Source organism: Apteryx mantelli, chromosome 6, assembly GCF_036417845.1.
Source record: "Apteryx mantelli isolate bAptMan1 chromosome 6, bAptMan1.hap1, whole genome shotgun sequence".
Classification (NCBI taxonomy): Eukaryota; Metazoa; Chordata; class Aves; order Apterygiformes; family Apterygidae; genus Apteryx; species Apteryx mantelli.
In genome coordinates this window covers 45,927,043-45,941,029 of record NC_089983.1, presented here as the reverse complement: position 1 = coordinate 45,941,029, position 13,987 = coordinate 45,927,043, and the positions used below count along the sequence as shown (strand labels likewise).

Sequence of the window (13,987 nt, the reverse complement as noted above, 5' to 3'; positions counted from 1 at the left end):
TAATATTATAAGCATTCTTTTATAATTATATTTAGTTGAGCACTGATAGCAGATTTCAAGGAGAAAATCTATTTAAGACATGAACATGTACATTAACAATTTCAAAATTAACTAAAATTAGCATAAAATAACCCATCTGAGGTAACAAAGTCAGAAAACCAAGTTATCTAAACTTTTACTGCCCTTTTCATTAATGCAATAACTCAATAACAAATATATGGCTAACGGGTTTTCTTTCAAGCAGTGACTCGTTCTTCTGCATCTATACACTATATATATATATATATATATATATATATATATATATATATCCCAGTATAACATGACTTCAGTCTATGACTAGGAATCCTTTATACTTTGTCACTTTCAGATCTCAACTCAAAGGGAAAATATTTTCTCATTTTAGCTTCACAGCACCTTTTAGCTTTACTTGGGTACAAAAATATACTTACGCTGGTTTAATACTCTGGGAATGCTTCTGGTGAATGTAGGCAGCAGCTAGGCCTCCTGCTCCAGAATTTAAATACTGTAAAGAATAAATCAACATGTACACATTTTGTGCTCATTATCTGTAAGGTGTAGCTTTCCTTCTCTCACCCTGCCCTATAAAACAGGGCAATTTTAATATTTCTAATGGCTTCTAATTGAAGATCTCAGCATCAATCTTAGCATTTGTCTCAAAGTGTAGGCCTAGATAAAAGCAGATTCATTCTTTCAGATTAGTTCTAAAATTATCTTTCTTGGCTTATACATAATAATTGAAATGTGACAGACAAATTCCATAAAAATTGAAGTAAAGTTGAAGCAGTCCCATATCATAATATGTATAGATTCCCCCAATAAAGTAATTCAACTATACCTATCAACTTCTAATGTCAAAAGAAGTTGGCAGAAATAAAGACACCTTGTATAATGATCTAAAATTATTTAAGTTTAGACAAGGATATTCTCTTATTCAGGAACCACTTTTGAAAATCCTGTAGATGCAAGACCTCCTCCATGTGGGGTATAACAGGAGGGCCTCATCTGACAATGGCCAGAGCAGATGTTCCACCACCACTCAAATTCCTCTGTCAAGAGCCACAAGAGCTTTCAGGTCAAACAAAAAAATTGCCAGTATTGACTACTGGAACCATTGATAACGAAACTGTCACCTAAGTCCGTGTACACCTCCTTTTTGTGGCTGTGTTCCAAACATCAAGAAAAGTTAAAGATTCCTGGGGGAAAATAAGTCTATAACAAATGGAACCAGCACTGCTACTTTATAACCAGTCCTAGAAAGACGCATTGAATAAATCGGTTCTAACAAAATTCCCTCATTCTCAGAAGCCCAGAAATGAAATAAGAAAAGTTCTTGTAGTGCCTCTACTTCAGCTGGGATTTCAGTAGCAAGTGGAATAGAAATGAAAAGACCATCTACAGTCTCAGATAAAGGTTCAAAAGGTCTTGATCAATGGTTACCAGTTTGCTGATCCACCATGGAATTGTAATAATTATGGAAAATATTCTCAAACATTGAATCTATTTTACCTTGTAGGAACACCAGCAGGCAAAATCTACTCCCCAGTCATGTAAACGAAGCTCTACGTTACCAACAGCATGAGCCAGGTCAAATCCCACAAAGCAACCCTGCAGCAAAGAGATATGCAATACATTTCTTATGAAGATAACCATCACTATAAAAATGATCTTTGAAAAATTATCTTTTGAGCTGCATGCACTTGCATTCTATACAGCCATCCTATCAAGTCCCATCTGTTTTGAGTTATTACCAAAAACAAGTTTCTTTACAGTAGATATATATCCAAATCATGATTTTTATGAGCTTGTCTTTTCTAGGGCATTTGAACATGGTTTAGATCTCTAAGTTTATTCTTATGGAATAAAGTAGAATAACTTGAAATAAATATTCAGAATGAATAAATTGTTTCAAACACTTGACTTATTATAACAAGCCCTAGGTAGAGACTAAATAGTAATAATATACATAATGATGCTAGTCACACAATAACAAATGCATTCTAAGATACACTTAAACTTGAGGTCCCTCTGATTTTCTCCGTTTGAGAATCTTGCTCTTTGGGAATTGAAATGGGTTGAGAAAGCATCCTATGCAGCACATTGATTTTTAAGGACTTTTGTACGTGACCCTGAAAGCTACAAAAGCATTTTCTCATTTCTCCATGAGAAGTGATGTGTTTATTATAGCCACAATTTGTCTAGGGCACTGAAAAAGAAAAGCATACAACAACTACAGAGGTATAGATCACAAAGTAGCAGTTTTACACACAAACTAACCACTGGATGGCAGCATTTTTAAACTAAAAGCCCAAAAAAGTTTTTCCAAGCCATGCTATTTAAGTGTAGAGAAATAAAACTGCCTTTTGTGTCTGGACTACAAATTAAATGCTGTTTTGCATTTTGCTTTAAAAACAAACCGCCTGCTTGCAAACAGCATGGTAGGAATAAGAGTGAGAGCATAGGCTTCAAAAACATCTACGTCCAATAGTAAAACAAAGGATTTTTCTTAAGTCTCTTGCTGTTTCTTGCACAAAGGGAGTCTCGACTCAATTATTTAAACAGTACACTCAGAAGTAAGTTAAGACAAATCAACTGAAATTGTGAAGTTAATGCAGAGAAGTTGAAGCACAGTGGAGCCCCATGGGAACACGCTCATTCAGAGATAAAATGGCCTTGGTTCAGAGAAATAAGCTACAGCAAACTAAAGCCAATCTGCTTCTGAATAAGAAAGTTATCTTAGAGTTTTAAGACATTAACTTAACTTCAAAACTTCAGTTGACCGGATTTTAACATTTATGGGTATCCCTTTGTACATATGTCCCACACAAACATTTTTTGAAGAATCGCAGAATCACAGAATGGTTGAGGTTGGAAGGGACCTCTGGAGATCATCTAGTCCAACCCCCCTGCTCAAGCAGGGTCACCTAGAGCACGTTGCACAGGATCACGTCCAGGTGGGTTTTGAATATCTCCAGAGAAGGAGACTCCACAACCTCTCTGGGCAGCCTGTTCCAGTGCTCTGTCACCCTCACAGTGAAGAAGTTTCTCCTCATGTTCAGATGGAACTGCCTGTGTTTCAGTTTGCGCCCGTTGCCTCGCGTCCTGTCGCTGGGCACCACTGAAAAGAGTCTGGCCCCATCCTCTCGACACCCTCCCTTAAGATACTTGTACAAGTTGATAAGATCCCCTCTCAGTCTTCTCTTCTCCAGGCTAAACAGGCTCAGCTCTCTCAGCAAGAAGTTCTATCAGAAATTCATTGCTTACAGCAGAAATACTGTGATATACTGACAGAATGAATCTTTCTGACAGTACCTTAACAAAATTTTAAATAAAATGGTAGTTGCTCATTTAAAAAAAAAAATCTGAGCCTTTCCCCTGTCTATAAGTGATAAATTGTATTAAAAAAATGTTTAAACACAGGGTGACAAATTAGGAAAAAACTGTAGATGACTGCCATCCCAAGAAGTTCAAAGAGGTAGGACAAGACTCCTTGGGATATGAGAAGGTAGGATGCCCTTGCAACCAAAGCGCTAGAAAGGGGCATCATAGCTACATACACACCTGCAACCAAACCATGCCACAAGTGCTCCTGGGCACCAAAACCACCTGGGACAGACGAGCTTGCACCACCACTACTGGCCTCTCCTAGCTCTCCACAGGGTGGCCACCCACTGGGACATAATCCTGGAAGGTGGTAGCTGCTCTCCTCTGCTCTGAAAGGTGCTGTTTGACTTACTAATTTGATGCAGCCTGAAAACCAGGTTCAGCACCACCAGATTTCTGCACGACCTTGGGAAAGCCCACTCATACCATTTTGCTCAAGTTGTCATCTGCGAAATGGGTGGCACTGCTTTCCTTCCCCAGGGAGGTGTCTGGCACTCGAGTTGCACGAACAGCAAATGTTTAGTCACACAGATTGCATATTTTAAGTAAAACAAACTGAAATGGCTCTTCCTGAACAAGCAGAACAGGGATTGCGTGGGAATGTTGCTTCCCCAAACTATGGGAATAAACAGAGCTCTCCATCTGGCTTGGGCAAGGAAGAGGACTTGTGCTCTCCCCTGCCTCTTCCATTTTATTTTAACATCTAAAAGTCATTTCTGCAGCACGTCTGGATAGCTGCTGATATCCAGCAGGTAACAACTCAGCATGGACAATGACATTTGGAGAGAGGGAGAGAAATGACAGCTTCACACAAGCAAAGCTGGGACATTTAGAAAGAGAGACAGGAAAAGAAATGAAGATGAAGGATCTTAAAGCTCTTCCTACTGGGACTCAAGAGATTAAAATACTTTACATACTGTACAGAGTCAGTTGAAAGTTCAATCTAACTTATGAAAATTGCATTTGAAAGCTAGAGTCTCCTAGAAGCCATCCATTTCTTCACTTGAAAAGGAGTAAAATGACTCAACCAACCCCCATCCTCTAAAGCAAGCACAAAATATGAAACAAGGAAAACTGTTAAAGCCTCTTCAGCCTGCTGATAAGTCTCTGGCACAATACGTAGTAATTTTGATTTATCCAGGAGACCTAAGATGGAAAAATAGCCAGAGGTAGTTTTTCAAGCTTAATTTAGTTCATTTAATATTTAACGACTTAATGAAGCTGTCTATGTGCAGAGCTTTCACTCTGGGAGGAATCTTAACATACGCAGAGAACTTAGGAAATTGGCTTAAAAAATGTAAAAGGAAGTCAGTAACTTAATTCATAAATAACTGACCTTACTAATCCTAGGACATTCTCCAGACGTCCTGAGCTTGCAGCTCAAATCTCTAGCCAAGTCCTGATAGAGTACAACACTACAGGATCTTATTTAGACTGTACATTAAAAGAATTATTTAGACCATCTCTGTAGGACTTTGCTATACTAGTTGACAAGTGTTTTTTCCTTCCCTGCTCAAGTGACACCTCCACCTTAAATTTTCCCCATCTTAGTTGCTTGCTTGTCAGCTCTCCCCAACCTATTTTTTTCCCAAGAGCATGGGGTCATTCACTGTCCTTCACCACCAGTAGGGCGAGCCTTGCATTTTTGCTATGAACATGACTTTCTCAGGTTTATCCTCTTTCAGTACAGATTTTAAAGGACTTCAGCATTCCTATGATAATCTAATGTCTTGCATGAGACAGTTATTCTAACCCTTACTGGCTTTCTCAGCTCTAGAAGCTCTTGAGGGAAATGTAGCCTTTAAGTCCACATGCTTACTATCCTGAAAACTTGCAAGCCTGGGAACAGAAACTGGACACCATAGAAGAGAAATTAAGCCAGTACGCAATACTGATGACCAATTCTAGAAGGCAATAAAGCCACATCCAGCTAGTGATCTTCTGGATGGCATCTGCATTCACCCTCCATCCATCAAATTAATTCTCCAAAGAGCTGAAATATCTGTATAGCAACCTATACCATGTCCACTGAGGAAGAGCACTTGATCCTAATGTCTCTTAGCATTCCCAAAAAGGCCTTACGAAAGAGAAATAACTGCTCACCTGGGAGCCATCCAAGACAAATGAATGAAACCACCATATTCTTGCTGTGCTTACTGACTTGTGTAGGCAAGAGCTGTGCTGACTGCCATTGCTAATCCTCAACAGGGAAGCAAGGTGCTCCTTGCTCCAGGGACATCTTACTCCAGTAAGTATTGAGCATAAGGACCCAAGTCATCTCTGCTCTCAGAAGGCCAGATGGGAATGCCGGCATTCAGACACGACCTGAGAAATTCCTGCTGTCACACTGCAAACACAGGAGTCATTTAGAAGTACAGCACAAATAACTACTCATGAAATGAAATACAAGAAAAAAAGTTTAACAGTTAGGTAAGATTTAATTAAAGAGATTACCAGCTATACCTGTTCCCATTTGCAACTTGCTTCTCAACAAAGGTTGTGTATTTCTTCACTAGCAAGTACTTGCATAATCAAAAATAGCAAGAATGTGTGCATACCTGAACCATGTTAAATGGTTAAAATAAAATATTACAAGACCTATGTTAGCTTTGTTTTAACCCCCCCCACGCACACACTTCCTTTTGTTCTTTTCCTATCCACTCTGCATACATCTCTCATCTCATCTACATTTAGATTAGTACAGCTATACACAAAAGTATAATATATGTTAACCCTCTAAGAGACTTGCACTACTTTAACCTGGACTGCAACTGCTTCATTTAACACGTTACTGCCAGTTTGTGGTCACTGCTATTGCCAGGTATCTCACAGATGAGATGGCATGTGCTGTCTTCACACCTCTATGCTTGAGTAGAAGCATTGCATTTGAAGTTTAACCAGTTTCTAAATTAAAGACAAAAAGGTCTAGATTAAAATCAAAGCATTCCTGTTCAGGGTCATCAGCTAAATAAATTCAGATTTCTTGAGCAGGGAAGGCTGTTGTTTCCTTTTCATCATGTTTCCTTCTCCTCATGTGCCTCCAGTTCAGCAGATCCCTCTTCTCTCCTCTAACCCAACAACAGCTCCCAGCATCAGCTCTGCTGGGGAGTAGAGGAGAGGAGCCTCTCCTCTACTTCTGAAGACCAAGCATTTTTATTTTGGGTAACCAGAAACCCTGAGACTTACAGAAGCAGCAAGACACAGGAAAAGCTCTTACCACTATTAAGACAGCAAACTCTGCCAATTTAATAGCTATTCAAGTAAATATTTGCAATATGAAGATGTTTAAGTGTGCTATAACTGTATGTTACATAGTGGTTTTGTACAAACGTCACAACGCAGAGAGCAGAATCCATAGAGACATTGAAACGCGCATATCTGACAGGAGAAGAACAACAACTGGGCTGGCTCAAACTTTTAAATTTTCCTGGATATCCAAGTAGTTCTTCAGGCTTTTTTTTTTTTTTTTTTTAATATGCCTGTGATAATTCAGAATACATGAATCCACATGGATCAGTCCTAAGCATTCTAACTGCAACAGGGTGGTAATTAAAATATATATATACACACACACATTTTTTGAAATCTCTGGAAGAACAGATCACTGTGAGAGATGGGCAACGAGGACACAGGCAAGATGCGAGGACAAAGCACCACCTCATAAGTCGTGTCCAGATTCTTGCGTAAAGAGTTACGGCTGCAGACACCAGAGAGGATTATCTCAGGAAGAGTTTTTAAGCTTTCCCTGACAAGTTCTGGTTATCTTCTTAGATAATATAAACAAATTCATTTTCACTCCGTATAATGAAGTACTGGTAACTATTTTTCCTCTGAAAGAGGGATTCTCAGCCGCTTTGGGCCAGTTTATAACTTTCAGAGAAACCGCAGAGCTTTCAGTTGGCTGAGCATGTGGCCCAAGGTTTGGAGAGCATCTTTAGGGAGGCGTTGAAGCGATAGGTTTTTCCCAGGTTGTTCATATTTACAGTATAAGGAGAAAGATTTCTCTTCCAGACACCTTTCAGACACATCACTGAGCGAGCAGATTTCAGAGAGGCAGCCTAGTACGCGTGTAGGCGTTGGCTGGGGAACGAAAGCTTTGCTGCCACCAGGAGCGAGAGCGAGCACAGAGCTGGGTGGCAACATCCTATTAATAGACTATCTTCCCTTTCAGCAAACTTTTCAGCATAGCCTTTTGATTATTTATTGTTAGAAAAGGGCTGGAGGACCCTCAAGGAAGGCACTATGAAGATGTCATTTTTAGAGCTACATAGAGCTAATACAGACATAGACCCCAGTTTCCCTCTCAGCTGATTTCCCTCAGTTCCTCCTGGATTTCTGCAACCATCTCAGGAGTCAGTCTTGTTTTGTACTTTATTCAGGACCAATTTTGTTGCTAGGTGCTGCTCAGCGAGAAAATGCACTTCTATATCCCACAGGCCGTACACTAACTCTTGCACCTGCTCTGGTCTCCCAAAGGAGACTTTACCATCACTTTACACACCAGCATAACTTACACTCTGACCTCCAGAAAAATGTCCCCTGACAAGCCTACAACAACTGAAGATGTACATCCTGATGTGAGTCAGGAGCCTCTCTAGAGAGTTAAAACACCAAATATAAATAGTTAGCTGGTTTGCAGAAATCCAGAAATACTAAGCAGCTTTAGCCTTGAGTGGCTTAATCTTAGATGAGATAAGGTATAGGCAATAAAAGACTGCCTATAGAGAGCCTGGTGACCGCTTGTTGATAAGATGACTTGATTAAAAGCTATTTTCTCCTGGATTCCTGAGGCAATCAAGATGGTTAAAGAAGTTTTACAGCTATGTCCATAGAGTAAAGTCTCTTGCATGCTGGCTGCAAGTTCCTGCGGCTGAGTCATCACTAAAACATAGTCATCCTGTGAAGCTGATGTACTCCACATTGTGCCCGTCTCCGGAAAACTGATCAGCTGAGTCAGAGAGCTGCCGGCTCTGCGGGGAGCTCACCTGCCCCACTGGCTGGAGGCAAAGAGCTGTGATAGCAGATGCCAGCAACGGGGTGGGAAAAGAGGAATAGCATGAAAGTCTGTTGAAAAGCAGAAGTCTGACACACGCTACCCTAACCTTTAAAGGGAGTCTGCAGCTACGATTACCACCTCCTCCTTCACTGAACTTCTTGAAATTCTGTTCTTGAACAGTCCGGTAGAAGGTTAATAGTCATGAATAATCTCTCTCTATACTTTAGGTCACACCTTTAGGATGACTATCACAACGATATTTCTTCATGACGGCCCTCAATCCTCCAAGGATCTGCAGACAGAATGTTTTCTTTTAGCAGAGCCCCACAGGTCTCCATATGTGCCCTGCTCTGTTTCACAAAAAGTGGAAATTAAAAATATTTCACAAGGAAAATTGATCTAAAATTGGTGTTAGGGGGACAGTTTTGGAGCATTTCTACCTTTTCTTGGCCAGCCTTTGTTATTCTGGGGATGTCAAACAGCTGTCCCGTGTAGTACTGCACTCCGCTGAACAGAATTACGGCAATAGAGTCCCCTTCCTTTTCAATTATGGCAAGGATATCTTCAATTCTCAAGGTCTCCTCCCCCTGAAACAAAGTTAAAGCACACATTTTACATCAGCTCTGGCAGTAATGAAACTGTCGTTTCTTATTTCATAATCTATATTTTACTATGAGCTGCGCTGCTTGCATAAGGAGATCAAAAGCAAACCCTTAGCATGGTAATGATATACAAAGGTAGTACCATGAAGTAGCCTATGAGTAGGTTACTTGGAGGGAAAAAAAGAAAAAAAAATCATTAGCAAACTTATCTTGAAGGTGCCAGTCTTAAAAAGTCTATTCGCTTTGTATTCTATCATGCTTCACAGTCTTTAATATTTCAGACAGTTTTAATTTACAGTATTGAAAAATATTCTGGTGCAAACAGCATATATAATGATTTTTTTTATGTGGTATCTGAGTTTTGTGACACCCACAAGGCTTAAAAGTTGTCTATCAGCTTCACTCTGTACTTTTCTGATAAATGTCATATCCCACAGGAAGCTATTATAAACCTGCCATATTTATATTTCAAAAACAATAAGCCTCGCATCATCAAAAGTACAAAAATCCCCAAACCCGGGGTCATTAAATATAGAGGAATTTCAACCAAAAAAAAAATCTCACTCTTGATTCTTTACAAGAAAATTACTGCCCCATCCTCCTCTCATCTTCCTAGCAAGGGATCATGTAAAACACGCCACCACCTAGGGATCAATTAGGGTGTGAAAACCTAGAATTAAATTAGACTTGTTACTGAAAAGAGCTTGGGTAAGACTGTCGAATTGAAAGTAACTATTATCTCAACAACCTTTGCAAATCTATCAAGCATTCAGGAGTAGGCTCTTTACTCACAAGATGACTCAGATTTCAGAAACAAAAGGTCACCATCAGTTTATAGTTAGGTGGCAAAGTTCTTAATGCCCTGAAAGTGAAGCAAGGCAATCTTTCAAATGCATCTGAATTGCATATTACTCAAAGCAGACCTTTCCCTTGGTCTGCGCTGATAAAGATACAATGGTGTTCTTGTCAAGGCAATTTTTTATGTTAGGACACTAAAAGGACATTGGGGCTTCTGAATGAACCGATGAACTGCTCCGTTTTGCAGTTCTGTTAGGATGCTGTCTGCTATTGCAAACAGGAAAAAATAGGGAAAAACAACATTTTTTTGTTCTTTAGGGTAAATGTGCTAGTTGAACCAGGCAATTATAAAATGGGTTCCAGTATCAAAGAATACACAAATAGAATACACAGTGCATAAAATCTAACCGAAAGCGTTAGAAGAAACACAGATTATAACTTATGCAGGCAGACACTGGGATATCTGAGAGCATATGACCACACTCATGCAAAGTACATGTCTGCCATTAGAATTAGCAAGGAGAGCCGACATATTTCTCACCAACCTCCCGTGGCCGTATCATGAGCATGCATTCCTCCACATCAAGCTCATGAAGTCGAAGCTGGGATTCAACAACATACTGCAAGAGATTTCCACATACTGCACGTCAGCACAATTAAATGATAAAACAACAGACAGAACGATAGCCGAGCGCATTACAACTTCAGAAAAGGGACTTGGATGCCTGCCTTTCACTAAAATTAATGCTTGAAATCCTAATCCAGCTCAACGGAAAAGATTCTAAGTTTGCTTTGGTTTGGAAAAGATCAGCATTTAATTCATATCATCAGAGAGCAAGGACAGAGTCAAAGTCTAAATCCTACAGGATAAGTTTACAGAGCAGAATGAGGGTGGAAATACGGTAGAGGCATGGGCTGTACCGCACGCCAGCGAGCAAAGCTAGCACGGGTAACAGCCGCTGAGCAGACGCAGCAGCACAGCCTATAGCTCGCAGAGCTAAATCCCAGGCCGTCACATCCGCGCTGCTGTCAGTGCAGAGATTTGGTTAGCACACGTATGCTGGCCCTTGCTATCCTGTCTTAAATTGGCTGCACAGCTGGAGGGAAATGAGAGCTCTAAACCTTCATCCCATTTTGAAAACCTTGCCCACTGATTTTATCAATCAATAACGCTTTGGAGATGGCATAAGAATTACCAAATAGCACTATAAAATAGTTCAAAATTACATGGCAGGGACTAAAGTGACTGCCAGCACGCAGGGTGTTACTGAGGTGTCGCGGAAATTTAAATAGATGGATTCCAAACGCACCAGCGCGCTCAGAACAAAGGTGGCATTAGGATCAACGCTGCTTAGAATAAAGGCAACTTGAAATTTATACATCTGTGCCGCCATCTTCGTTACAAATAAACCTGTTAGTAGTTAGAGTCATTTTTATTGCACCTTAGAGATCAAATTTGTTATCAATTTCCAGGAGTTTACTGAGTTGATGATAAAGTAGCAGTGGGCCACAAACAAAAAGATTAATTTGTTCTAAGCTCTGATGCACGGGCTATTGTCTCCCATTTTATAGCACACAAATTATGTTTGAACTAGTAATCTAAAGTGCTAAGAACAAACACTTCCATCTCTGTCTGGGGATATATAAGTGTTCATGTTGTGAGTTTGTATTGATTTGGTTTCATAAAGTAAAACAGCAACAAGAATTAATAAAACATTTACAACTTCAGTTGATTTAGGCCAGTAGTTTGCTCAATGTCTTTAAAAAGACTAATAAATCAATGTACCCATTCAATCTTTTCCTCTTGTAACATTTTTTATTTGAACAAAAGGAATAAAGCTACAATCTGTAAAATATGCTGAGCTCAAAAGCTTCTGACAGATTTTTTTATTGTAATGTTACTTGGACAAGATGAGCTAATAAATATTCAAATCAGGCTACTGATATTCTTTGGAAAAATATGATTAATAATACAAATATGGTGAAATATTAATTTCTTACATGGTCAGAGGGAAAGGCTTTGGCTTCCAGAAGAATTTTATAGCGTCTTGGAGTAGGCTTAAAAAAAGATAGCTGTTAGGAACAAAAAAAGATATGTTAAAACACATTAAGCAGAGGCAAGAGAGAGATGCTTCCAGTATATTACTTAGTAAAAACAATTTTACTTTTACACAGGCTGCATCAGAGAATCCCCCAGGAGTTACAAGTATTTCTTTGCCCATATAACATTTATCAAAGTAGGAAGCATTATAATACTTTATTTTGTAACAGAGGCCACAAAAATCCAACAGTGAAAATTTGCTCTGGGAGGGATCAATGGCAAAGCTTTGACTGAAGCCAGGACTTCACCCGGCTGCATCTTGCAAGCGAAATCAGCTGCAGAAGAGCAGCAGAGGAACCAAACTCCTATCCCCTGCTCTAACCTTTAGTTACCAAATCATTCCTGCCTCTGAAACAAGCCTGACCAAAGCACTAAGCCTTCGGCAAAGGTCTTGTTCTCATCCACCTCAGCACTTGCAGCTTTTCCTGCTCAGCTCCGACAGCAAAGACTTGGGCTCACCACCAAGTCTAGAGGATTCAGAGGAGGCTGAAGATCCCGACTGCTCACCTGCTCAGGTGGGTTAACTAACACCAAGCCAATTACCCTGTACTTAGCCCCAGCCTGTCCTGCTTAAGATTTCTTAGTTTTATAAAACAGTAAGATACATATTATAGAGGACCAGGTCCAAGTATTAAACCTTTTTGTGTGAACCATTGGCCTCACGTCTTCCCTTGGTTGGACAAAGTCTTTAGTGCTACTAGAGAAGTAGAGACAGACCTAGTGACCAGCTCATCATGAAACCACGTCTATAGCCAGTATTTCATAAAACTAACAAACAGATGCTTTCCCAGACTTTGGGGCTATATAAGCAGCATGACTAGATAATGGTTCTCTCTCGTGTGCAACTGTGTGCTAAATTTGATAGAAATTACAGCGCTCTCCTTGCTCGCAGATGAGAGATGTTTCTTGATTGAGATTCAGAGAGGAATGTTGAGCAGCTATTTGGAAATCTGTCTTAAATAACAACCTGTCCTCTCCAGGGACTGACGTACACCGCGTGCGAGAACAGCTCAGAACTTCCCCCGTAGCGCCTTTGAAAATATTTCTCTGTCCAGCTTCTGTGCTTTATATTAGGCAGAGCTGGGTCTTGTACGTGCCGAAACATAGTTCAGAGTATCCTGCCAGTACAACTTCCAAAACTTAAGAAAAGTTAGGTTATTGTCCCATGTTGTCATCAGAGACAAAATGTTTTGCTTACATTCACAAATGAAGACTATTTTGTCAACACAACATCATGTAAACATCGTAAAGACATACCAGCAGGAGGTGCAGATTAACAGTTAGCCCGTTCATTAAGGCTACTTCCTGTCTTTGGGCCCCTGAAATGTAAAAATATACCGGTTGGGATTATTCCTTTATAATTTCAAAGAAATCCAATAAAACATTTTCAAAGCAAAAGTATGTTTTTCAGTCAATCTCTCTCTAAAGGCTAGAAAGTAAACAAATGCTTGAGGTGTCATCATGGTGAAGCAGAAAGATTTCTTGTCTGACTCACACCACCACGCTGGCAGGAAAATATTTATTTTTTCAGGTCAGCTGCAGAAAACAAAAAAAGATGAAATATTTCCATTTACCGGCAAGCTACTAGTGGATTTATTGTCATTAACACCGCAGACATAATCAGGTCATAAGTCTATACGTAAAACAAGACTTACAAACTTACTTTTCTCATAAGTTTACATGCAAAGCATGTACCAAAACTTATTGGGACAATCATCTATGGTAAGTGGTTACTGTAATGTCAAGCTAAATCTCATCCCTAACAAAGACAAAAAAAATGACCTAACAAAAGACCAAAAAATGAATAACAGTAGACCTCTGTTAACGTACCAGCTTGACAAGAAGCCATACACACATAGCCTTAAGGAGGCAAATAACAGATGCCTTTTGGCTAAAGATAATCACAGACAGAGCTAATAGAGTTACAGCCAATTGTTATTATCAAGTGTTTAGTAATGAATTCTCAGACCCTTATCAACCACTGGTGAAAGGGTTTAGGCAGGATGAGGGACTGCACGTTAGGCAGGGCACCACCAAGATATGGAGAAAAATCAATTCCTATTTCTTTTTGTTTTTTCCTGACGT

General features: G+C 39.7%; 1 protein-coding gene across 1 annotated transcript in view; it reads right to left on the bottom strand.

Annotated features, from left to right (window-relative positions):
• Nucleotides 1-13,987, bottom strand: part of KYNU (kynureninase) — a 59,153-nt gene that overhangs the window by 23,099 nt on the left and 22,067 nt on the right. Inside the window, exons 5-10 of the mRNA XM_067298596.1 lie at nt 13,160-13,221; nt 11,803-11,874; nt 10,347-10,421; nt 8,842-8,988; nt 1,531-1,629; nt 453-526 (exon numbers count right to left, since the gene is read on the bottom strand). Coding sequence (XP_067154697.1) covers nt 453-526; nt 1,531-1,629; nt 8,842-8,988; nt 10,347-10,421; nt 11,803-11,874; nt 13,160-13,221 — 529 coding nt within the window. The remainder of the gene's footprint in view (nt 1-452; nt 527-1,530; nt 1,630-8,841; nt 8,989-10,346; nt 10,422-11,802; nt 11,875-13,159; nt 13,222-13,987) is intronic.